This window comes from Pongo abelii, chromosome 8 (assembly GCF_028885655.2).
Source record: "Pongo abelii isolate AG06213 chromosome 8, NHGRI_mPonAbe1-v2.0_pri, whole genome shotgun sequence".
In the NCBI taxonomy this organism is placed as follows: Eukaryota; Metazoa; Chordata; class Mammalia; order Primates; family Hominidae; genus Pongo; species Pongo abelii.
Genome location: NC_071993.2, coordinates 35750170 through 35777156, shown reverse-complemented (window position 1 = coordinate 35777156; position 26987 = coordinate 35750170). Strand labels below are relative to the sequence as shown.

The window sequence follows — 26987 nt, the reverse complement described above, 5'->3', positions numbered from 1 at the left end:
AAACAATTTTTTTCCTAAGAGACAGGATCTTGCTATGTTACCCAGGCTGGTCTTCTCCCCTTTTCTCTCTTTTTTTTTTTCCCCAGGCTGGTCTTTAACACCTGGCCTCAAGCAATTCTCCTACCTTGGCCTCCCAAAATGCTGGGATTACAGGTTAAGCTACTGCACCCAGCCTAAAAAAAATTTTTTTAATAAAAAATTGTTTTAATATAAAATAAAAAAAATTAGTTGGGTATGGTGGCACCCTGTAATCCCAGCTACTCAGGTGGCTGAGGCAGGAGAATCCCTTCAACCTGGGAGGCAGAGGTTGCACTGAGCCAAGATTGTGCCATTGCACTCCAGCCTGGGTAACAGAGTGAGACTCCGTCTCCAAAGAAAAAAAAAAAATTCTAAAATTTTAGTTATATCCAATTTTCAAAGACAAATTACACTGCAGAGGAAGTGCATTACCCTTGAAAAAATTTTTCATCTCTTCTAAAAATAGAATCCAATTGGAAAAGGAAGTTATTAAAGTTGTTTCTATTCTTTTAAATAACTTTACAAAAAGTGGAAAATCAATTTTCTCTTTAGGGCTACATCCAACTAATGAAACAGAATGTCTCTGAAAGTAATCAAAAGGAAACTTGAAAAATTCTATTTGGATATTTGTAAAACGCTGGTAGAGACTTTCTTCCATTTTATAAGGTTAAGTACAAGTATGGCCGAAAGGCCAGAAGGAAGAATAAAACCCTGGGGATTCTTCGAATTCTACAATTCCACTTAACTATCGACATCCTCATATTGGTCTACTTTCTAAACGAAAAGACTAGTACCTAGCATAAGTCAACTGACATATCGACACATCTCCTACAGCGCCTAGCATGGCACACAGTAGATGGTGCCTTAAGTGAATGGCTGAATAATTTGAGTATATATTATAATAGAATATATATACATACATATATGTATGTGTACATCTATATATCAATTTATTCATCATGAACTTTAAGCTAAGTAGAATTTTCAAAAGAACAGAAAAATGTACATCTACCTACCTTAGATTTGTCTTAATATATTTTTTCCTTGCACATTTGCTCATTGTTAAGACATTTGTAATCAATGCTTTCCTCCTTTCCCGTTTTCTTTATTTATCCTGCAGTAAAATTATAATGTTGAATTGGGAGATCGTAACATTTCACTTCAAAAAACTCTCAAATTAAATTTTATTTAAATTAAAACCTCTCAAAACGAGGCCAGGAAGAATATTCTAATTTCTATAAAACTAAAAATAAAAAATAACCCCCCCCCCCAAAAAAACACCAAAAGACTAGAAAGCTAAAAACAGCCCTGTATGGTTTTTTGTCAATCTTACTTCTACTGTATTGTTCTTATCTTCCTAGGGAAAAAAACTGACAAAACTTAAATGATAAACTATTTTTCTGATTATTTTCTACTGAAGAGAAAGCAGTGCTATCTGAATCATCTAATACACACTAAGTATACCTCACAGGTATCAGCTCTATTTTTAAGAAGTAATGATCATTTAATAAAATTAACGAATTTATTATTTCCTTATATTTCACTCCAATGCAACAAAATTTTCATTTACCTTAAATTCCAACTTGGGTTTTTGTCAAAAAATTAAACTCCAAACAAAATAAGTTTATTCAAAACGTCCTTCTGATAGCCTTCAATCCATTAAAAAACCTAGTTTACACACTGTAGCAATTAAACTCTCTTTTTTTTTTTACTAATACCTTTAAAAATATATATTTGACATGTGGAATGAAGTAAAACTGGCAAAGAAAAAGACAAAAGAACATTTGAGCCAGACATGGTGGCTCACACCTGTAATCCCAGCACTGTGGGAGGCCGAGGCAGCAGGTTTGCTTGAACCCAGGAGTTTGAGACAAGCCTTGGCAACATAGTAAGACCTTGTCTCTACAAGAAAACTGACCAGGTATGGTGGTACAGGCCTGGACTCCCAGCTACTCAGGAGGCTGAGGTGGGAGAATCACTTGAGCACGGAAAGTTGAGGCTGCAATGGGCCATGTTTGCACCTCTGTACTCCAGCCTAGGTGACAGAGCAAGACCATTCACAGACCTAAACTCTTGAGACAGAGTCCCAAAAAAAAAAAAATCTGAGAGTCCTTAATTTCTTTTAGAGCTGGAGAGAACAATCGTGCTCATCCCTAAGTAACCTCTAGACCCCTCTGCCAGCAACAGCAGTGCTTAGACAGACACACTGCTTTTAGAGTTCCCTCCTAAGGGTTCCTCTAAATGATGTCATACAATCCTGGTCAAATTTGGAACTGTAGGCAGCAGGCAGGTTTATCAAACCTCACTAAGGGCACTAAGGTGATGGTTACTACTGCTACCATGTGCCCCCAGCATAGGGACAAGAGACAGTAGGGCATTTGAACAGGCTCCTCACAAGAGGAACAAAAAGCAGAACTGATGCCATTCTGAGATTAAACCTTATTCTGTTATACTGCACTAGCATTTTACGTAGGGACATCTTATGCTCCTTAAAAACTGTATAATCCATTAGATGCCACCCCCTCATACTAGACACTGGGGCACTGCAGGAGACAGCTCTCCAGGAGCCTGCAATCTAAAGGGGGGGCAGATATGTCAATAAAATAATAATAGCACTTGAACAATAATGATAATCACAGCACTATATCATAGAAAAAATGCCAATTTCTGTATTTCACTTGGAAATAGTTTATTTGCTCAATAAGTAACACATGCTTGTGGTTCAAAACTTTAAAACTAGAAAAAGGTATTCAGAGAAGTCTAGGAACAGCCGCCTGCTTCCTCTTCCTAGAGGTAAGCAGCACTGAAGAAAACACCAGCTTCCAGCCATGGGAGCCACAGGATATCAAAGATAAAAACTAGCCTCATACCCGAATAATGACAAGATAAACTTGACCCTGACTCAGGATGATCAGAGACTTACCTCATTCCAACTATTCTCCACAAGGTCACCAATGAATGCTTGCCTGCTTGCCAAATCTAAAAGGATGCTTTCTAGTCCCCATCTTCCTCAATAACCCTACAGCATTTCCTCCTCCATTTGAAACTTTGTCCTCTTTGAATTCTTTATATTACTTTATGCTTTTCTTCCAAATTATCTAGCCTTTTGTTCTATGTTCTTTGGCTCATTTTTTTTTTAATGTCTCTCTTTTTTTTTCCCCCAGAAATAGGTATCACTATGTTGCCCAGGCTGGTCTCAAACTCTTAGCTTCAAGCAATCCTCCAACCATAGCCTCCCAAAGTGTTGGGATTACAGGCATGAGCCACTGTACTCAGCTCTCCAGTTACAATTTCTAAGCAGATCTCCTTCTACCTAAACACCCAAAGGATACTGATATATCCTGTATACTACCAATCTACCAATTTTCTTTTTTTGGGGGGTGGTGGGCATTCTGGCAAAAACCGGAGAGCCTGCTAGACAAATTCTAAGAGCTGTAACACTTAAATACTACTGATTTTCTACAGGAATAATTTTCTACAGGAATAAATTAAAACACTTATAATAAATTAAAACACTGATATACTACCAATTTTCTACAGGAATAATTTAAAAGTCCCATCTGCCAAGGGACTCTTTAAGCTTTAGCTTTTAGAGAAGAAAGGCATATTTTAGATTAGTTTGTTATAGGCAAGTAATAACTTATAAGAAGAAATGAGACCCAAAATTATTTTGTCTGGTTATGGATTTCTCTGCCATATTTTGAAGGCCATCTAACACACTGATAAAAACTTTATTAGGTATGATTACAAAAACAACAGTTGGCATTCACCTTACTTTCACCAGTATGTTGCTCCATTCACCCTGTGGTGCAACAGCTTCAATTAATTTCTTTCTTTCCCTTTTTTTTTTTTTTTGAGACTGAGTCTTGCTCTGTTGCCCAGGCTGGAGTGCAGTGGCACCATCTCAGCTCACTGCAAAATCCACGTCCCAGGTTCAAGCAGTTCTTGTGCCTCAGCCTCCCGAGTAGCTGGGATTACAGGCACATGCCACCATGCTCGGCTAATTTTTGTATTTTTAGTAGAGACGGTGTTTCACCATTTTGGCCAGGCTGGTCTCGAACCCCTGACTTCAAGTGATCTGCCTGCCTCGGCCTCCCAAAGTGCTGGGATTACAGGCTTGAGCCATCGTGCCAGGCTCAATTTCACTGCTGTCAGTATCCTTCAATATATAGCTTTCTATACAAATGATATTTAAAATAGGTTGATTATGCTATAAAGGACATTTTGGGAACAAATGGTGAAATCTGAATATGGGATTATATATTACAGAGAGGGTAATAAAACAAATGTTGGAAAATGCTTATATAAGCAAACAAATACAATATGCTGATAGAGAAAAGATAGTATTAAATTAACACTTAAAAATGTCGAGGCCAGGCGCGGTGGCTCACCCCCGTAATCCCAGCACTTTGGAAGGCCGAGGCGGGCAGATCGCCTGAGGTCAAGAGTTCAAGACCAGCCTGGCCAACATGGCGAAATCCTGTCTCTACTAAAAATACAAAAATTAGCCAGGCGTGGTGGCATGCGCCTGTAATCCCAGCTCCTTGGGAGGGTGAGGCAGGAGAACTGCTTGAACCCAAGAGGCAGAGGTTGCAGTGAGCCAAGATCGCGCCCCTGCACTCCAGCCTGGGCAACAGAGCGAGACTCTCATTTAAAAAAAAAAAAATTACAAAAATGAGCCAGCATGGTGGTGTGCACCTATAATCCCAGCTACTCTGGAGACTGAGGCAAGAGAATCACTTGAACCCAGGAGGCGGAAATTGCAGTGAGCCGAGATAGTACCATTGCACTCCAGCCAGGGCAACAGAGCTGTCTTAAAACAAAACAAAACAAAACAAAACAAAAACTTTTATCTGCTGTGGTTACATTAATACCTTAACGTAACTTTCTGGAAAATCTAGGTATATATAAGAATTAAATTTCTTGGGCAAGTTTACTAGAATACCAAAGTTTACTTAACCAATTTCCAGCTCTCCATATTAACAGTGTTCTCCACTCCTGTGAAGCCTACAATATAGCTAATGCCCACCACAGTTCTCTAGTGTGCCCAGACACTTGTGTTCACTCCAACAGGGATGGGTGCTTACCAAGAGTTAGTTGTGTTTGTCACCAAACCTGATTGTGCCAGCCATACTTGTTGCAATTTTGTAATTTTGTTAAATAGTACATTAGATGAAATGACTAAGTAGATTAAACGATTCAAAAAGAGAACTGTTTCTCTGAAGACTACGTTGAATGCTTTGGAAAGACAATAAAGACAGTTTTGCTTTTTCTGCTTAAAAAAAACTGCTTTTGGACAGGCGCCATGGCTCACGCCTGTAATCCCAGCATTTTCGGAGGCCAAGGCGAATGGATTACATGAGGTCAGGAATTCGAGACCAGCCTGGCCAACATGGTGAAACCCTATTTCTGCAAAAAATACAGAAATTAGCCAGGCACGGTGGCAGGCGCCTGTAATCCCAGCTACTTGGGAGGCTGAGGCAGGAGAATCTGGGAGGTGAAGGTTGCAGTGAGCCGAGATTGCTCCATTGCACTCCAACCTGGGTGACAAAGTGAGACTCTGTCTCAAAAAAAAAAAACAAAAAAAACTGCTTTTGGACTAGATATTACAATTGGAGATAACTATGACTTACGGGAAATATTAAGAATTCTTTATAAGACACTTGCCAAACAATCTAAGTTCTTACTCCACTTTCAAAAACCCAAAAATGTAAACTGTAAATTATGCATTATTGAGATGGTTTCTAAAAGAAAGACTAAAAAAGAAAAAGAATAAGAAAACCTCAAAGCACTGCAACTAGCATACCCAAAAAAAAAGAAAAGAATGTGGAATAAAAGGTATCATACCTTTTACAGAAGCAGGAAGAGAAAGAGAACACAGAGAAATACAATCTGTTTATTTGGTTCTGTGATGAAGCAAGGTTTTAGTTCTTTGCAAAAGTAGATATCCATAGGTTAACTGTAATTTAAGTAGCAAGAGCAATAAAGTTTGAAAGATAAAGGAGAATATGAAGCTCATATTGTAAAGTTGGTCCTTCTCAACCAAGTCGGTTAAAAAATTAAGAGAAGGTGGGACTAGTTATAAGAGAAATAATTCTAAACAGCCATATAGCTGAAATTGACAGGGATGAGACTATGATTATGCATTTTAGGGGAAGATGAGTACAGGAAAAACAATGGGAGAAAGCAGTACCATGAAATTACACCATTGGTCTTATACTCTTTATAAAGCAAAGTAGCAATAACTTTCAAAAAATAATCTTTACACTTTCATGTAAAAACAGAATAGCCAAGAGGGATACTCGTAAATAAATATTCCAAACACTTGTAAATGTCTTTCATATTTCAAACATGAATTATACATAAATTCAGGAGGCTCTCTAATATAGATTCACGGCTACTCCAAAATTTAATTGCCTGAGACACCTGTTATTATTTAAGTAATCTTAACTCTTTACTAAAATCACTAAAGGATTAGCTATTCAATAAGTGTCTCTTTTTCAATTCATTTCCCACATGCTGCCTGCTTTTGGCCATTTCACAGTAAATGAACTACAGAATGGGCTGCTGAGGAGGAAATGAAAAATGAAATTCAAATAATCATGACCTATCTCTATCCTTTCAAACACCTCCCTCCCCCGCCACCATCACTTCATGTGAAACCAATTTTTTTTTTTTTTTTTTTTTTTTGAGACTCAGTCTCGCTCTGTCACCCAGGATGGAGTGCAGTAGCACAATCTCGGCTCACTGCAACCTCCGACTCCCAGGTTCAAGCGATTCTCCTGCCTCAGCCACCTGAGTAGCTGGGATTACAGGTGCGAGCCACCATGCCCAGCTAATTTTTGTATTTTTAGTAGAAATGAGGTTTCACCATGTTTGGTCAGGCTGGTCTTGTGATCTGCCCACCTCGGCCTCCCAAAGCACTGGGATTACAGGCATGAGCCACCACACCTGGCCAATGTGAAACCAAATTTTTAAACTTCTGAGGGAGTTACTTGCTTGACTAGAATCACTGTAAGGTTGTTTTGTTTTGTTTTCAATAGCATGCTTCTTTACTGCACATTAAGTACATTTGAAAACACTTATCTACGTATTAAGTATAAATGCATTAACTACTAGATAGTAAATCTGACAAAGTAGATGAACTACCTGAATTAGCTTAAGATCAGAAAAAAGAATTTTACCATTATTTTACTTACCTAGATTGGTCCTATCTTACACATCTGAACAAAACCTGTATCTTTCTAAGTGCAGAAACATGCCTAATTTTACTCCTCCAGAAATTTTAAGAGTAAAAACATTCCAAGCACCCATATTCAGTAACGTGGGTCTTTATGTGTGATACAGTTGTCATAATTCAAAAGTGGATACTTTCACCATAATCAGTGCTAGGATATAAATTCCAGTTAAAAACATTTCTAAGCAAAAAAGAAAAATCATTTTTTGTGCTATCAATAAAAAAGTTGAGATTAAGAATATAAACAAAACTATCTGCTACTTTGCTATTCTAAGTTGGATGATTTAAGTCTGCTATGTTTAAAAAAACACACAAAAAAACCTTTACTAAGATAACTTTAAAGACACTGAGTTTATTTTGTGAAAATATTAGCATCACATTAGCTCCACTCTTAAACGTTCACAGGATTTTATTAGTATCTTGACATTTAAATGGCCTGGTTATACTACTGTTTAGAAAACATGCACAAAGATGTTTCTCATTTGTGGAGATCTGAGAGGCTTCAAAAAAGTCTGACAAGAGGATGAGTTGCTAGTAAGGTTTTCTTACAGGTAAGCATCCTTCCTGACCAATGAAATAGTTATTTAAGCAGTCTTTAAGCAAAACTACCATATAGTTTTATAGCCTATGCATTTCCTCTACTTATAAAAACTACTTCACACACACGTTGCCAGTAATTTCCTCTATCACTCCTAGGAAGGCCTGTCATGAAATGTGCAAATAGGTATCATTTTACTTTGTAAACCTTGCTATAACTGAATTACAGTTATGCTTCACTTAATAATGGGGATACATTCTTAGAAATATTAGGCAACTTCACATTGTAAACTGCTCTTAAACAAACCTAGATGGCGCAACCGACTACACACCTATGCCAAATGGGATAACCTGTTGCTCCTAGGCTACAAAACCTGTACAGCATGTTACTGTACTATATACTGCAGGCGATTAGAACACAGTGGAATGTATTTGTGTGTCTAAACATACCTAAACATAGAAAAGGTAATACTCTGCCCTCTGACATTAGGACAGCTAGGACATCACTAGGTAACAGGAATTCTTCAGCTCCATTATAATCTTATGGGATATATGTGGTCCATCATTGACCAAAACATCATTACTCAGTGCAGTAAGACTTAAGGTATTTCCATAAGTAGTATCAAGAAAAATTTCCACTAATGATATCCTTAGGTTTTCTTCTTTGTTCTTGCTTATTCTCTACTGGATATACAATATCAGAAAATGAAAACCTATGAGTAAAAGCATTTATTCTTAAGAACAGCACAGTCTTTATTGTGGAGTTCCCATTGCAAAAGGTATTTAAAACGTATTGTCTAAAAGGAGATTATTAACATAATTATTTAAAATGTTCATTTCTACCTACTGTGTAATGAGATACATTTTTCTTGAAATGGTTTTTTTTTGTTGTTGTTTTTTTTTTTTTTGAGACCGAGTTTGGCTCTTGTTGCCCAGGCTGGAGTGCAATGGCTTGATCTTGGCTCAGTGCACCCTCTGCCTCCTGGGTTCAAGCGATTCTCCAGTCTCAGCCTCCCAAGTAGCCAGAATTACAGGCATGGGCCACCATGCCCGGCTAATTTTGTATTTTTAGTAGAGATGGGGTTTCTCCATGTTGGTTAGGCTGGTCTTGAACTCCCGACCTCAGGTGATCCGCCTGCCTCAGCCTCCCAAAATGCTGGGATTACAGGCGTGAGCCACCATGCCCGGCCTAAAGTGGGTTTTTAAGTTCCTGTGTTGATAATATCAAAACTGTATTCAATGTACAATAATAATTCTTTTCAAAGCTGACTTTTACATATGGAATCCATCCATTTACTTAAGTAGAAACAATAAAATTCGATATTTCAGGCTTATTTCCTTATCAATCAATGTTGATAAGGAAATATAAAAATATCAATGGTTCTAAAACTGCTCTAAAAAATAACGTCTCTCAATAGTTCAGCTATTAAGTGTTTGCACTGTTCAGTTTTATTTTAAGAAGTCTATCTAAAAGGAACAGGACATTTGAGAGCTTTTCAGTAGGAATATCCACTTCAACAATAAACCTAGCTCAATCATCTGGGCCAATACTTAATTTGCAGGGAACACAACTTGGGAGAAAAAGGATCAGAAATATATGTCTATGTTGGTAAAGATTCAGTCAGGATTCCTTATATATGTTAATAATTCAAAACTCTTCCCTACTTTTCATGAAATGGTCATAACCCTAAGCAAGATTTTGTATTTTGATTAGGCAGTGACTCACCTGAGTAGGAAACTGGGAATACAGCCTATTAACTATGGATTCCAGAGTTTAAAATTCAGAAAGAAGTAAATTTCATTAACTTTCAGGGACAATGCAAAAACAAAAAGACTAAAAATAAAAATGTCCTCTGTTTACGCATTCAATAAAAATTTATTCATACACTGTCACCAAAATATGTACACAAAACATCACCGTAATTACAACTTCACACTCACCAAAATGATTCCATATCCATCACCAACTCACTGGGAAAGTATGTGTTATATTCACCTATTTTACAGATTCGCCAAAGTTGTGTGAATATTGACAATGCTTTTAAGTGTTTACTCATTCAGGATCAAAACCATTTTAATATATTTGTTAAAATTGTGTTGGGATCAATACATAGTTCTTTAAACATCAGTTTTAACACTTAGCTTTTATTGGCCAAAACATACTGTGTGCAATTTGCCTTCCTTTGGGAAAAAAAATTACTTTAGATTGAAAGACTTTAAGACTACTATGACTTAGGAAGGGAAAGTTTATCCAAAAAGAGAATCAAGACTAGGAAAAAAAGGTCGGGAGCGGTGGCTCACGCCTGTAATCCCAGCACTTTGGGAGGCCAAGGCAGGCGGATCACGAGGTCAGGAGATCAAGACCATCCTGGTTAACACTGTGAAACCCCGTTTCTACTAAAAATACAAAAAATTAGCCGGGCGTGGTGGCGGGCGCCTGTGGTCCCAGCTACTCAGGAGGCTGAGGCAGGAGAATGGCGTGAACCCGGGAGGCGGAGCTTGCAGTGAGCTGAGAGCGGGCCCCTGCACTCCAGCCTGGGCGACAGAGCGAGACTCTGTCTCAAAAAAAAAAAAAAAAAAAAAAAAGACTAGGAAAAAAACGTGGCGCTCAAAACAAAAAACAACAACAACAAAAAAACCAGCGTGGTTTATTCATGTAATCTGATGCAATGTTCATAGCGGACTTCTCACTGTTCAATCCAGGTTTTTGTTTCAAGGGAAAGGTACACTCTCATCCGCCCGGCAAATTAAGTAGAAAGGAAACTGAGTCACGTACGTAAGCCACAGTGTTAAAGAAGCTCTTTCAGTTTCAGTGACACTTTGAGACTGGCCCTGTAAGTCCCAATTTCTTAAAATGTGATTACAAACTCACAGCTGCTTCACTAAGCAGCATGCAGGAAACCCCTAAGTGATTTCAAACTCAGGTATCTGATATACAAATAAAACGCAACAGCATCAAGAAACATGCTGAGGCCAGGCGCGGTGGCTCACGCCTGTAATCCCAGCACTTTGGGAGGCCGAGGTGGGTGGAAGGTCAGGAGTTCGAGAGCAGCCTGACCAACATGATAAAACCCCATCTCTACTAAAAATACAAAAATTAGCAGGCGTGGTGGCGCATGCCTGTAATCCCAGCTACTCGGGAGGCTGAGATAAGAGAATCGCTTGAACCCAGGAGGCAGAGGCTGCAGTGAGCCGAGATCATGCCGCTGCATTCCAGCCTGGGTAACAGCAAGACTCCGTCTCCAAAAAAAAAAAAAAAAAAAAAAAGTATGTTTAATAATGTGTTTATTCCCCAGATTCAACAGGCTCTGGAAACCTTACCAGATGGCCCTAAAAAGGCAAGACTCAGGCAGAAGGGAAAATGCGCCTTCCGAGAGCGGTCGCGGCTCTGCCCTTCCCACTCCTGAGACTGCCCGCGCCCGGGACCGAATGACTCAGCTGCGAGGCCCTCCGGCCCAGGTTTTGGGGGAAAACGGGCTGCGTCCGCTTTCGTCTAAACTGCGCTCGTAAAGTGGGGCAGAGGCGCTGGGGGCACTGAAATCCGAGGTCCTTACTTCTGGATTCCTTTTCCTTTTCCGAGTTAAACCGCTCCCCTGAGCCGCACGGCTCTCTCAGGGAGGATTTTCCAACTCGTCCTAAGTTCGCGAGGAGGCAGGCGGGTCCCGGGGCAGCTGAGCGGACGAAGCGGGAGGGGGCGCCGAGCGAGGGGCCGCGTCAGGTGAACTCGCGGCCGCCCCGCCAGTCCTTGGCCCGGTCCCGGGGTCCTGGCCCGCCGCCCACGGCTCCGCTTGGCCTCCGCTGCTCCACCGCCCCCGGCTCCGCTCCACCGCCCCCGGCTCCGCTCCGCCTCCTGCCTCCACCTCCGCCTCCTGCGCCGCGTCGCCGGCTGCTGGGTCTCGGGGCCGGAGCCGACGCACCACTTACCCGCCGCAAAGGGATTTACGTAGCGGACCTCGTCACTGATTACGGACGCGAGGAGGTGGAGACGGCGAGCCCGACCGCCGCTCAGCAGCGGCGCCGCCGCCCAGCAACCCGGAGCCGGCAGCGGCCCCACGTAATCCCCACGTCAGCTCTGATGCGGTAGCCGCGGCCTCCCTGTCGACCCCGGACCAAAAGTAGCGCTGCAGCCGACCGAACCGCGTCCTCCTGCCCCGCCCCGCCCCGCCCCGCCCCGCCCCGCCCTCCCCTCCCCCACGCCGGGACGGCCTCCCGGGGGAGGCCCCGAGGAAAAATCCAGGCTCGAACTCCGCCCCCTGCCGGCCGCCAGCGGGAGTGAAGCGCCACAATCCAACAATGAAATGGAACCGGGGAGGGGCGGCGGGAAGGTGCGGGTCAGGGGGCGGGGCCTAGGGGTGGGGAGAAGAAAGGTCAGGGGGCGGGGTCAAGATGAGGAACTAGGCTGGAGGTGGGGCGGAAGGTAGAAGTGGGGGCAAGGCCGGAAACCGGAAGCTGCCTGCCGCGCGCCGCCGCGCCGCGCGTGCGCCAGAAATCCAATGTCTTGTTAGCCAGAGTAACGGCTGTCGTCAGGTCCTCAGGGTCTCGAGGTCGGTTTCTTCCTAACGCCGCCAACCCCAAGCTAAGGTCCGCGAGCGTCTCACCTCTGTCCAGGCTGGACTGCAGTGGCGTGGTCTTGGCTCTCTGCAACCTCTATCTCCCCAGGCTCAAGCGATCCTCCGGTCTCAGCCTCTTGAGTAGCTGGGACTGCAGGCGTGCTTCTTCTGACTTCTAAAAGCTGTCTGCATACCTTGACTAGTGGCCCTTTTCCTCCATCTTCACAGCCAGTCACAGGCTGGTTGAGTCTTTCTCCAAAAGAAGCTTGAGCTCCTGAGACAATTCACCTGCTTCTTAGGGTCATTTATTGCAGTTTATCCCAGTATTTGACTGGAAATGCTCCGCATGCCGGGCCCGCTGGCTCGGGCCTGTAATCCCAACACTTCGGGAGGCCAAGGTGGGAGGATCGCTTGAGCCCAGGAGACCAGCCTAGGGAACACAGTGAGACCCCATCTCTCTTTTTTTTTTTTTTAGATTAGAAAGGTCGGCTGGAGGCTCACGCCTGTAATCCCAGCATTTTGGGAGGCAGACATGGGCAGATCACCTGAGGTCAGGAGCAGCCTGGCCAACATGGTGAAACCCCGTCTCTACTAAAAATACAAAAATTAGCCAGGAGTGGTGGCAGACGCCTGTAGTCCCAGCTAGTTGGGAGGCTGAGGCAAGAGAATCGCTTGAACCTGGGAGGTCAAGGCTGCAGTGAGCTGAGATCGTTCCACTGCACTCCAGCCTGGGTGACAGAGGGAGGCTCCATCTCAAAAAAAAAGTAAGGGGATATCAGGAATAAAGAATAGCAGCATGGTTATAGAGTACGGTAGGTCCTCACTTAACGATAGGTTCTCAGAAATCATGGCTTTAAGCCAAACAACTTACAGCAGGTCCACAAAAAAAATTTCATTCAGTGTTGTTTTCATTTCGTTATAATATTGATGACAACAAAAATCGGTTTCATTGTACGTTGTTTCACTGAAAACCAGTTTCTAAGAAGCTATTGACAATGTTAAGTGAGGATTTATTGTATTCTTTCATATCAGTTACTGTAGTGTCAGAGTGTTTTCATAATTTTCACTGAGCAGGACCTAATCTAAATCCAATCTGAACCTTTGTTCAAATCTAATTTTCATAGGTCAAAGGGAATGTATCCACAACAATTGTCTCTGTAACAGGAGTTCATATGAATCAAAAAGAATCAAAGGAATGGCAATTTCTTATTTGCAAAGTGTTTGCTCTACGGTTTCCTTTCTTGCCAGTATTTTACTCTCATATGTATGTAGTCTTAATTATAAAGTTCAGAAAGCACAAACCATATTTTTTTGTTCATCTGTTTTTTTACAAAGATCAGTACTGGAGGTGAGATACACATACTTGTAAGCCCATCAGTTCATGGCCTCTGCTATCCCCTTGCTGTAAGATGTAATAGACTTAAAAACCATGCAGTTGGATCTGGGTTTAAATGTATGCTTGTTAGCTGTGGGCAAGTGTCATATCCTCTTAAGGGAAGCATAAGATTTTTAAATGGGAAGAAAAATAGTACCTACCTGTTAGGATTATTATAGATTTTAAAAAATATCTGCCATAAGATAAATACTTAAAAACCTACTCATGTTTATGTTAGTCCAGTGTCTAGCTTTTGGGGCTCCTCACCTAGATGATAGTTAATTCTCTGTTGGGGAGGGACAACTAGGTCACCTACTTTTCTGAGAAAATACAGGCTGTCAGTCACACCCTTATCCTCCCTCCTCACTTCAAAATATCTTAAACTTTCCCTCCCTTTCTGGGTCGGGAGGAGCGCCTCTTTTTCCTCTCCAAATCCAACTGTAAGTTAGATGTCATTTCTTTCCCATATCAGATCTTGCTCAATTACCAAGAGTCATACCTGCAGCCTTTTTCGTCCTCTTGGCTCCTTCCCCTACAAATGTGTTAGTATCTTGCCTCTTGAAAACTGTTGGCACTGCTAGCCCTATAAGGAAGGCCACAGAGTTGCCAATTCCAGGTTGCACATTTACATTTCATTTTTTGCCCATTTGCTTACTGTTCCATCCCTTGCCATCCCCTCACCTTCAGATTTCTCAAAAGAAGAAGGCAAGGCAGGGGTTGTATTCGCTTCCTCACCACCCACTTGTTTGTTATTTCCTGCCCAATTTTTGCCCTCTTCCCTCTCTTTTTTTTTAAATTAAATTTTTATTTTTATATGTAGACATGGAGTCTCTTGTCCAGGCTAGTCTGGAACTCCTGGGCTTAAGCAATCCTTCCACCTTGGCCTCTGAAAGTGCTGAGATTATAGGCATGAGCCATTGCACTTGCAATGATTACTAAATCTGTCACCTTTCTGATTACTAAATCTGACCACTTTTTCTTATTTTTCATTCTACTTGACCTATTTGCCTCATCAGATACTACCAATGACTGCTGCCTTCTTTTTTTAATGTATTTACTTAGAGGCAGAGTCTCGCTCTGTCACCCAGGTTAGAGTGCAGTGGTGCAATCATAGCTCATTCAGCTTCAAATTCCTGGTCTAAAGCGATCCTCCCACCTCGGCTTCCCAAAGTGTTGGGATTACAGGCATAAGCCTGCCACCTTCTTAATATAGTCTCCCTCCCGAATTTTCATGATACTTGGCTCTCATGGTTTCACTCATCTTTGTCTCCCTAATGTAGACAGTTACTAATTTTCTGTCCTTGGACATCATCTTCTATACTGTCCTCAAACAGTATTTTCCTTAGTTATCTAATCATACCCATTTTTTTTGAAGGATAATTCTAAAATTTATACCCAAAGCTTCCAACTTCATTCATTAGCACCAGGTCATATTTCCAAACACCTGACAGTTCTCACTTACATGGCCCATGAGCATTTCCAACTCATAGGTTCAAAATTACATGTCTTGTCTTCTTCCCCTTTCATACCTGAATCTTGATTTTTTTTATTGTTGTTTTAGCAATGTTAATGGCACTTTTCAGCTCCTTGTCATCCTGCCTCTACACCTTGAAATCATTTTGGTCATTCTTCTACTCACGTCATTCAGGAGCCACATAGAAAATATTTTGAAGTGCCTGCTGTGTTCCAGGCCCTATGCTAAATGCTAAGTCCTGTTGCTTTTGCGTGTAGAAACTTGCACACATCCCTTTTTTTTTATTCCCACTATTACCCGTCTGGTACTTCCAGTATAGTTCATCCTAAGTATTTCTGTCTGATTCATTTTCCTTAGCTACAGCTCTGGTGATGTGATTTCTCTTAGAAAATCTACAGTGACTAGGAGGGACTGAAACTTAAGGAACAGAAGTGAAAGGAGACTGTGAATTATCTTTGGTGGCCTCTTGAATTGTGTACTGCAAGAATGCTTTATATATTTTAAAAATAAATGACATTTTAATTGAAGCAAAAACACCAGTGAGATGTTATTAGCTAACAGAGTGCAACTAAGTTTGGCATGAAGGCTTGCTTTGTTTTGTTTTTTGTTATGTTTTGCTTGTTTGTAGATAGGATCTCACTCTGTCACCCTGGCTGGAGTGCAGTGGTGCCGTCACAGCTCACTGCAGTCTTGACCTCCCAGGCTCAAGCAATCCTCCCACCTCAGCCTCCTGAGTAGCTAGGACTACAGGTGTGCACCACCAAGCCTGGCTAATTTTTAAAATTTTTTTATATAGATGGGTTCTCTAAAATGGGGATATTGGCCAGGCACAGTGGCCCACACCTATAATTCTAGCACATTGGGAGGCTGAGGTGAGCAGATCACTTGAGGTGAGGAGTTTGAGAACAAACAGCCTGGCCAATATGGCAAAACCCCATCTCTACTAAAAATACAAAAATTAGCTGGGCATGGTGGCGCATGCCTGTAATCCCAGCTACTTAGGAGCCCGAGGCATGAGAACCACTTGAACCCAGGGGGTAGAGGTTGCAGTGAGCCAAGATAGTGCCACTGCACTCCAGCCTGGGCAATGGAGCAAGACTCTATCTCAAAAAAATAAATAAAATAAAATAAGGATATTATTACTACCTGCCTCACAAGTTACATGAATTAAATTAATGCATGTAAAGGATATAGAACATTGTGCCTGGCACAAAATAAGCATTAAATAAATGTAAGCTACAATTATTATTTTATGACTTGGCCAAGTTTGTTGACTTGTGTGAAATCTGAGAACTTAGAAGTCAAAATAAACCCCTTTGTTTTATAAATTAGAAAGTAGAGGCTGAGAGGTTTCAAAACGTCCTTTGGCTAGTAAATAGTAATATTAGGACTAGAACCTTGAACTTGTGACTTTTAACCCTGTGCTCTTTCCACTAGACCACAGATCTCAAGATTTAGCATTTTTCAAATGACTATCCTATTTTGTTTATTTTACTAATTTAATACAGAGAAAAACTAGAAAATCGATTCACCTTAAAAGCATTTCTACGCAGGCTCTTTCTATTCAAACTTTAGGATTTGAGACTTACAAAGATAGTGTGCCCAATTTAAATATTTGAGAAAGGTAAAAACAAGTTAGTATAATATGTGCTTGATTTATTATGTCTTCGATTTGCCATTTGGCAAAAAATGTTTCATTCTATTAGAGAGTTAACAGTTCTGTGTTCCAACATGGGAAATACCATTTTGTATGTGTGTTTACGTGCTTTTGGTTTTTAAGTTTGGTAAACTTAAACCTCTAAATCTGATGTGCTCTGTACTCAGGAAACTACTTAAAAGTAAACTATCGCTAAAGGATATTATAATAAAAACCCAGGCTACTGAATTATTTAAAACTATAAGATTGCAGTCGTTAAACTAAACTAATTTTTATTTTATTTATTTTTTTGAGACAGAGTCTTACTCTGTCACCTAGGCTGGAGTACAGTAGTGCGATCATGGTTCACTGCAGCCTTGACCTCCCTGGCTCAAGCAATCCTCCCACCTCAGCTGGCCAAGTAGCTGGAACTACAGACATGTGTCACCATGCCTCATTAAGGGAGAAGAAAAGCATGAGGAAAAGAGGAAGATTGTTATTGTCAATATATTTCACATTGGAAAAGGGCTCCATGCCACATTTTTGTTCTGTGGCCTTAGCCCCTCTCTCAGCCTAGTTTTCTTTAGCTGTAGAACAGGGACCCTAGTACTGCATAAAGTGTTTGTGAAGAAGAATACATTAGCTAATAACATAAAGGTTTTAATACAGTGCATATCATACAGCCTGGCCAACATGGCGAAACCCCGTCTCTACTAAAAATACAAAAAATCAGCCAGGCGTGGTGGTGTGCCTATAGTCCCTGCTACCTGGGAGGCTGAGGCAGGAGAATCAATTGAGCCTGTGAGGCGGGGGTTGCAGTGAGCTGAGATCGCGCCACAGCACTCCAGCCTGGGCGACAGAGTGAGTGAGACTCCATCCCCAAAAAATAAATAAATAAAGCCTATCTTCCGGCCAGAATATAAACTCCATGGATGGCATTTGTCTCAGTTGACACTGTTTCTCTAATAGCTCCTGAATTGCCCCCTAGAATCGCCTATAGGAAGACATGACATTATGGGGAATGCATTAAGTAGCTCCCAACATGGTCATGTGCTCACATTAGGACTAAGATACTGTTATTAAATAAATCATGGAAAAATGAACTTGGAAAGGGATATGAAGGATTAGCCAGTAAGTCTCTGTAAAACATAAGGGAATTATATCCATATTACCTTGTATATAAAATGCCTTATTTTTCAGCATTCTTTTTTTGTTGTTGTTTTTTTGAGACAGGATCTCTTAGTCTATGGCCCAGGCTGGATTGCAGTGGCATGATCTTGGCTCGCTGCAGCCTCAATCTCCTGGGCTCAAGTGGTCCTCCCACTGCTGCCGCCCGAGTAGCTGGGACTACGGGTGCGCATCAACATGCCAGGCTAATTTTTGTATTTTTCGTAGAGGGGGTTTCCACCATGTCACCCAGGCTGGTCTGGAACTCCTGGACTCAAGCGATCTGCCTGCCTTGGCCTCTCAAATTGCTGAGATTCACAGGCATGAGCCCAGCCATTTTTCAGCACATTCTTTAGGCAATTTCTTTTCAGCACTTTAGAGTGGTAAGTACTCTAAGTAGAATTTACCAAGTTCTTGGTCTTCATAAATTGACAACCTCTTATTTTGTAGGTTGTAGTGCCATCATGTGGATACTTTGTTTTCTTCAAATAAAATGTAACCTTTTTATAATAGAAACTAGAAAACCCAGCCATACCAACACCCAGGTATGACAATTTATATTTTATGTTATTTATTTATTGAGAAAGGTCTCCCTCTATCACCCAGGCTGGAGTGCAGTGGTGCAGTCTCAGTTTACTGCAACCTCCACCTCCCAGGCTCAAGCGATCCTCCAACTCAGCCTCCTTAGTAGCTGAAATCATAAGCATGAGCCACTGTGCCCAGCCTGGCATGACAATTAATTTGGTATTTGTGTCTAAGCCTTTCTGTGTACAGATTCACTCAGGGACTTCTATATCTGAGTTTTTAGTATACAAAATTTGGAAATGATCATTTAGATGATAAAATAAATCTGAATACCATAGCTTGATAATACATGCAGTCCCCATAGATGATCAGTTTTCTCTCTTTCTAGATAGTAGGCTGTGCAAAGAAATTGGGGCCAAAGGTTTTTTTGCCGTGTTCTGAAAAGGTAAGAATAAAAAATAAATATTAATGTGTGGAGCCAAAAGAGTAACCGCAGACTGGCTTAGGAGAGCAATATAGACTGAGGAAAGGAGTTTCAAAAAATAACCTCCCTGAGCTGGGCAAGGTGGCCTGTGCCTATAATCTCAACACAGGTTGAGGTAGGAGGCTGAAGTGGGATGACTTCTTGGAGCCAGGAGTTCGAGATCAGCCTGGGCAACATAGTGAAATCCCATCTTTACCAAAAAAAAAGAAAAATGAACCAGACGTGGTAGCATGCCTGTAGTCCCAGCTAGGCGGAAGGCTGAGGCAGGAGGATCCCTTGGGTCTAGGAGTTTGCACCACTGGACTGTAACCTGGATAACGGAGTGAGACCCTGTCTCTATAAATAAATAAATAAATAAATAAATAAATAAATAAATAAATAAAATTAATTTTAAAACCTCCCTAAAAATTATAGTATGCCTAGATATATGAATACCAAAATATTTGTGTTAAAATCTGGGTGTGTTGATTTTCACAGAGAGCTAAAAAGTAGTCCATAACCCACTTAATATTAACTGACATCCACCTGAGACTAAACATGGTAAAATTATATGGCTCAAGCAACTCCACAGTGCAAATGGAGATCCACAGAAATAGAGAGTTGGACCTTTAGAATTCTTTTTCTAACTTTGTTTAGTATTTACCTCCTTTTTAAGATAAAATAACTGAACCAATAAAAACAGGTACTTTAAAGCTGAAACTGAGCCTTACCTCCTCCAAGATTGAGAATGTGGCTGAAAATGTCCCTTGAATTTCCCAATTACACAATTATTTAACAAACTTTGAATGTTATTTGTTCAGCTGCTATGTGTAGGTGAAGAAAATGTGAGCCAGAGAGACTCCATCCAATGTTAGATAAAAGGAACATGCAAGGAGCATTGGAAAACATCAACCTTTAAGGAGTAGGTCAGAAAAAAAGAACCAGCCAAGACATTTGGAAGTGTGGTATGTCAGTGTGGATTGGCCAGCCTGTGCCTGGGGACCCCATTGTCCCCCTATTCTTTCCCTTTAACTCTCCATCAGTAGCAGTGGCTGGAGTAGAGGAATTGTGAAATGATCTGGACATGCCTGAAATGGGAAAACAGGGAATGCTTTAACTGGATCATTATCCTGGAAGCACTTTGACATGAGATACACCTTTTTCCCAAGTCCTAAACTCTTGTGGAGCAGCACAAACCAACACTGAGGCTTTTCTCCCTTTCCCTCAGGTAGACATGATAGCCAAGGCAGCTGATTGTCCCAAGAAATAAGTATGAGCACAGAGGAAAATCATGAAACATCTGAGGACCATGAGAACTACTAAAACGTTACATAGAACTAGCTATACCAGAGAAAGTCAAGTGAATGGATCAGACAATAAGAATTGAAAATAAGCTTAATAGAGCTTCAGAGAAAGAAGGGAGAATATTGGAAACACAAAGCACAAACAAGCATTTGTGAATTGGATGTTGACAAATATTAATGAAATAACTCAATGAATGGGTTGAATATAGCTGGACAGTTCACTCATGAACTGGAAGATTAGAGCAAGGAAGGAACTAAGAAATGGAAAGCATGAAAGGAGAGTTAAGAAATGTGGAAGGTAGAAGCATAAATATTTTTCTAATAGAAATTCCAGAGGGGGAAAAAAAGAACATGTGAAAGAATTATTGCTGAGAATTTCCCAGAATTGAAGACATACTTTAGAATGAAAAAGGCCAACTCTAACTTTGGGATTTCTAGCTTCGGAGGAATGAAAATTTAGAATGACCAAGGGGAGTGCACAGGACTTTTAGGGCAGTGAAACTATTCTGCATGATACTATAATGGTGGATGCATGCTATTACACATTTGTCAAAACCCATTGAATGTACATCACCGAGAATGAAGCCTAATGTATGCACTTTGGATGATTATGATGTGTCAATGTAGGTTCATCAGTTCTAACAAATAGAACATGCTGGTGCAGGATGTTGATAGAGAGGCTGTGCATATATGGGGGAGGGGATGATAGGAACTGTGTACTTTCTGCTCGATTTTGCTGTGCACCTAAAATTGTTTTGAAAAAAAAATCAAGTCTATTAAGGAAACAAAGACAGCTTTTTAAAGCATAAGAGCATACTTGTTATAAAAATACATGTAATGCAGTGTAATTTTAGAATTCAAGGTCACATATTTCTGTAACACTTTTATTCTTCCATGCCTACAACTTTCATGGAATGGTCCACTCAAATAGGTTCCACATAATAGGAACCTCCAGTAACATACCACTTCACATGTAGCAGAAGGACTTTAAAACAGTATATTCCCAACTCTTCTATTCATTGTGCCAGTGTTGCCATACATTTCACTTTTACAAATGCTGTAAACATACAATACTTGTGCTATTTTTGCTTTTGATAGTTGCCTTTTAGAGCAGTTTAAAAAAAAAAAAAAAAGCTAGTTGCAGTGACTCACACCTGTAATTCCAACACTTTGTGAGGCTGAGGCAGGAGAATTGCTTGAGCCCAGGAGTTCAAGACCAGACTGGGAAACATAGTGAGACCTCGTCTCTACAAAAAATAAAATGCCAGGCATGGTGGTACTCATCTATAGTCCCAATACTCGAGAGCTGAGGTGGGAGGATTGAGCCCGTGAGATAGACTAGGCTGCAGTGAGCCAAGATCATACCGCTGCAGTGAGCCAAGATCATACCACTGCACTCCAGCCTGAGCAACAGAGTTGAGTGCTCTGCCAGTCCACACCAGCCTTCATGAATTCCGCAATTCTTCTAGCTAAACTTATACCAGTATCTGGTTGTGTCTGTCCCAAGTAAGCTAGTGCCCTACTCTTCCTGCAGGCATCTGTTGCTTCTTAGATTTTGGACCAGTTTTTTGTTCTGGGAACTCAACTCTTTGATAAATTAAAAAATACTTGGTAATTTGAAGGAAGTTTACCTTTTTTTTATTGTAAGGGTGGAAGAAATGTCTCTTCTGGATATTTACATCCAAAACAAGCTGGAAATCAGCCCTGGCTAACTTTTTTTTTTTTTTTTTTTTTTTTTTTTGAGACGGCGTCTCGCCCTGTCGCCCAGGCTGGAGTGCAGTGGCACAGTCTCGACTCACTGCAACCTCTACCTCCCAGGTTTAAGCGATTCTCCCACCTCAGCCTCCCGAGTAGCTGGGACTACAGGCATGTGCCACCACGCCCAGCTAATTTGTTGTATTTTTAGTAGAGATGGGGTTTCACCAGGATGGTCTCAATCTCTTGACCTTGTGATCCGCCTGCCTTGGCCTCCCAAAGTGCTGGGATTACAGGCTTGAGCCACCATGCCCAGCCAGAGCATCTAATATTTACTGAGTACTGGACATTTACTAAATACTTGACATACTGTTTTTTAAATACCCCAAAAGTCATATTCTTACATCATAAATAAGGAAAATTTCAGATTGAAAGGATTCAAAGAGGGTTAAACGAGATCACAAAAAAAAAGCCACAGCTGGGTACATTACTGTGAAATTAAACATCATCAGAGAGAAACAATAGATATAGATCTTTTCAGCTTATCTATTTCTTACTCAAAAAGAGTAAGTTTTGTAGTTTATGCGTTTCAGAGAATTTCTCTATTTTGTCTCCATTGTCAAATTTGTTGTCATAAAATTGTTCATAATTTTTTTTTTTTAGATGGAGTCTGGCTCCGTCGCCCAGGCTGGAGTGCAGTGGCACGATCTCAGCTTGCTACACAACCTCCATCTCCCAGGTTCAAGGAATTCTTGTGCCTCAGCCTCCAGAGTAGCTGGGATTACAGGCGCCTGCCACCACACCTGGCTAATTTTTGTATTTTTAGTAGAGACGGAGTTTCACCATGTTGGCCAGCCTAGTCTCAAACTCCTGACCTCAGGTTATCTGCCTACCTCGGCCTCCCAAAGTGCTGGGACAGGTGTGAACCACTGTGCCTGGCCCGTAATATTTTTTTTTATGCTTTAATGTCTATCAGATCTGTAGTGATATCATCTTTCAAGCCAAATCTTGGTAATTTTTATCTTTTTCTCTGTTTCAGTTTTTATCAATTTTATTGCTCTGTTCAAAGAATCAACATTTATTTATTATTTTATTATATTTTTTGAGACCAGGTCTCACTTTGTCATGCAGGCTGGAGTGCAGTAGTGCAATCTCGGCTCACTACAGCCTCAACCTCCCAGGTTCAACCCATCCTTCTGCCTCAGTCCCCCTAGTAGCTAGAACTACAAGTGTGTGCCACACCCAGCTAATTTTTGTATTTTTTTGTAGTGACGGGGGTGTCACTATGTTGCCCAGGCAGGTCTCAAACTCCTGGGCTCAAGTGATCCTCATGCCTTGGCCTCCCAAAGTGCTGAGATTACAGGTGTGAGCCACCACACCCAGCCAGAACCAACATTTAGATTAATTAATTTATCTCCCTTGTTAATATTTTCTTTTGGGATGGAGTATTGCTCTGTCACCCAGGCTACAGTGTAGTGGCGCGACCTCAGCTCACTGCAACCTCCGCCTCCCAGGTTCAAGCGATTTTCCTGCCTCAGCCTCCCGAGTAGCTGGGATTACAGGCGCCCGCCAGCATGCCTGGCCAAATTTTTGTGTTTTAGTAGAGACGGGGTTTCACTATGTTTGCCAGGCTGGTCTTGAATTCCTAACCTCACAATCCGCCCGCCTCCGCCTCCCAAAGTGCTGGGATTACAGGCGTGATCCACTGCACCTGGCCTTGTTTTCTCTTTGTGCTCCATTTTATTTTTATTTTATTTTTTAGACAGAATCTTGCTGTGTTGCCCAGGCTGGCAAGCAGTAGCATGACCTCGGCTCACTGCAACCTCTGCTTCCTGGGTTCAAGAGAATCTCCTGCCTCCTGGGTTCAAGCAATTCTCCTGCCTCAGCCTCCCGAGTAGCTGGGATTAAAGGCGCACATCATCACACTCAGCTAATTTTTGTATTTTTAGTAGAGATGGGGTTTTGCCATATCGGCCAGGCTGGTCTCGAACTTCTGACCTCAGGTGATCTGCCCACCTGGGCCTCCCAAAGTGCTGGGATTACAGGCTTGAGCCACTGCACCCAGCCTCTTTGTGCTCCATTTTAGATAGTTTCTATATCGGTGTCATCAAATTCATTGATGTTTTCTTCTGCAGCATCTGATCTTCTTTAAATTCCATCCAATGTATTTTTTTATTTCAGACGTTGCATTTTCATTTCTGGAAGTTCTATTTGGGACTTTAAAAATATTTTCTCTCTCCTCACCATGCTGTTTTCCTCTACTTTTGTGAACATATAGCGTGTATTTATAAAATCTATTTTTAAAAACTTGTCTGTGGGCCAGGTGCGGTGGCTCACGCCTGTAATCCCAGAACTTTGGGAGGCCGAGGCGGACAGATCATGAGGTCAGGAGTTCAAGACCAGCCTGACCAACATAGCGAAACCCTGTCTCTACTAAAAATACAAAAATTAGCCAGGTGTGGTGGTGGGCGCCTGTAATCCCAGCTACTCAGGAGGCTGAGGCACGAGAATCGCTGGAACCTGGGAGGCAGAAGTTTCAGTAAGCTGAGATTGTGCCATAGCACTCCAGCCTGGGTGACAAGAGCAAGACTCTGTCTCAGAAAAACAAAAAACAACAACAGAAACACTTGAATGCAGCTGGGGGCAGTGCCTCACACCTGTAATCCCAGCACTTTAGGAGGCCGAGGTAGGGAGAATCACTTGAGGTCAGGAGTTCCAGACTAGCCTGGCCAACATGGGGAAATGCTGTCTCTACTAAAAGAGAAAAAAAGAAGTACGGGGCCAGGCGCGGTGGCTCACACTTGTAATCCCAGCACTTTAGGAGGCCGAGGGGGGTGGATCACGAGGTCAGGAGATGGAGACCATCTTGGCTAACACAGTGAAACCCCGTCTCTACTAAAAATACAAAAAAAAACACACAAAAATTAGCTGGGTGTGGTGGCAGGCACCTGTAGTCCCAGCTACTCGGGAGGCTGAGGCAGGAGAATGGTGTGAACCCAGGAGATGGAGCTTGCAGCGAGCCGAGATCATGCCACTGCACTCCAGTCTGAGCGACAGAGTGAGACTCTGTCTCAAAAAATAAATAAAAATAATAATAATAATAATTTAAAAAAATAACAAAAAATACAAAAATTAGCTGGGTGTGGTGGGCGCCTGTAATCCCAGCTTCTCAGGAGCCTGATGCAGGAGAATCACTTGAACCTGGGAGGGAGAGGTTGCAGCGAGCTGAGATCATGCCACTGCATTCCAGCCTGGGTTGACAGAGCAAAACTCCGTCTCAAAAAAAAAGAAAAACTTGTCTGCTAGATTCATCATATCTATTATTTCTGAGTTTGTTCCTATTGATTGATTTTTCTATTTTTCTCCGGATTATGAATTATATTTTGTTGTTTCTTTGCATTCTTGGTAATTTTTTGCAGATGCCAGGTGTTGTGAATTTCACATTGCTAGTTACTGGATCTTGTGGAATTCTTTTTTTTTTTTTGAGGCGGAATCTCGCTCTTGTCGCCCAGGCTGGAGTGCGGTAACGTGATATCAGCTCACTGCAACCTCCACCTCCCAGGTTCAAGCAATTCTACTGCCCCAGCCTCCCGAGTAGCTGGGATTACAGGCGCATACCACTACGCCTGGCTAATTTTTTTGTATTTTTAGTAGAGACAGGATTTCACCATGTTGGCCAGGCTGGTCTCGAACTCCTGACTTCAGGTGATCCACCCACCTCGGGCTCCCAAAGTGCTGGGATTACAGAAGTGAGCCACTGCACCTGGCCGCTGAATTCTTTTTTTTTTTTTTTTTTTTTTTTTGAGATGGAGTCTTGCTCTGTCTCCAGGCTTGAGTGCAGTGGCTCGATCTCAGCTCACTGCAATCTCCACCTCCTGGATTCAAGCCATTCTCCTGCCTCAACCTCCAGAGTAGCTGAGATTACACACGCGGGCCACCACACCCAACCAATTTTTGTATTTTTAGTAGAGACTGGGTTTCACCATGTTGGCCAGGATGGTCTCCATCTCCTGACCTTGTGATCTGCCCGCCTTGGCCTCCCGAAGTACTGGGATTACAGACGTGAGCCACCACGCCTGGCCTGAATTCTTTTATATAGTGTGCACTTAAGTACTTGAAATCAGTTAGATCGTTTTAAAATTTTATTTTAAGATTATTGGTGTAAGTAAAGAACGGCCTTTAATCTTGATCTATTTTGATTTCACAACTCAGGCAACAACCTTTGGAAGATTTTGCCTCATGCCCTGTATAATACTGTGACTTTTGAGAACATGAATAATTTATTTCCAGCCCTGTGTGAGGTCTAGGATTTTTTTCTGTCTACTCCTTTCCAGAGATTATTTCTCTGGCCCCAGTCATGTTCTTCTCGTGCATGCACAGCCCAAAACTCAGCCATAGACTTGAGGAAACTCATTTTCCAGGTCTCTAGACCTCTTTCTATAGAGCTCTATCTTCTTTTGCAGTCTGTCCTGAAAATTCTAGTGGCCTCTGTGAACTCTGGTATCTATCTCCTCAACTTAGCCAGAGAGCCATGCTCTGTCTGGGTTCCCTTTACCTGCACTAGAGCCTGAAAACTGCCTCCAGACAGTAAGCTGGCTCAATTGTAGGAGTCACCTGTGTTTTCCCTTTGCTCGGGGATCACAGTCCTGCACTGCCCATTATCTACCATCTGAAAACCATTGTTTTATGTACTCTGTCTGGTTTTCTAGTTGTTTTAGGCAGAAGGATAAATCCAGTTCTGATCTTTCCATCTTCACTGAAAGCAGAGTTCCAGCAGATGAGAGTTCAACAAATTTTTGTAAGACTGAAAGAATGATAGTTAATAGTAGACATAGGATGCAGAAGGGAAGACCAGTGAGAAGCAATTTGATTTACTTTGAAGAACTTTTAAGAGTCCTAGGAAAAGTAGGTACCAGAAAATAGGAGCTGAAATAGGATTTGGTTGTGAGTTTGTACAAGGAGTAATGAGGCCTTCAGGTTCTTCTCTACACATAGACCCTTGTACA

The 26987-nt window shown here is 41.7% G+C and overlaps 2 protein-coding genes and 1 non-coding gene across 36 annotated transcripts in view; 1 reads left to right on the top strand and 2 right to left on the bottom strand.

Moving 5' to 3' along the window:
* Positions 1-11994, bottom strand: part of CREM (cAMP responsive element modulator) — an 89951-nt gene extending 77957 nt beyond the window's left edge. For 14 of the 23 annotated variants that reach the window (XM_024253408.3, XM_054523180.2, XM_054523184.2 and 11 more), the window contains exons 1-2: positions 11717-11936; positions 1035-1132 (exon numbers count right to left, since the gene is read on the bottom strand). In XM_024253408.3, the coding sequence (XP_024109176.3) occupies positions 1035-1078 (44 nt within the window). In that variant the 5' untranslated portion in view covers positions 1079-1132; positions 11717-11936. Of the gene's footprint in view, positions 1-1034; positions 1133-11346; positions 11662-11716 lie in introns of those variants that run through there. The other 9 variants (XM_063727286.1, XM_054523219.2, XM_009245263.4 and 6 more) reach the window with 8 other exon arrangements.
* On the bottom strand, positions 3402-3461 carry LOC112135311 (U7 small nuclear RNA). Its single transcript, XR_002916611.1, has one exon. It is a non-coding gene; the product is annotated as a U7 small nuclear RNA (small nuclear RNA).
* CUL2 (cullin 2) overlaps positions 11758-26987 on the top strand; it is a 123545-nt gene continuing 108315 nt past the window's right edge. For 2 of the 12 annotated variants that reach the window (XM_054521731.2, XM_054521732.2), the window contains exons 1-3: positions 12163-12336; positions 18445-18539; positions 18908-18964. The gene's annotated coding sequence lies outside the window, so the exon portion shown is untranslated. Of the gene's footprint in view, positions 12118-12141; positions 12337-18444; positions 18540-18907; positions 18965-26987 lie in introns of those variants that run through there. The other 10 variants (XM_054521737.2, XM_054521734.2, XM_054521739.2 and 7 more) reach the window with 10 other exon arrangements.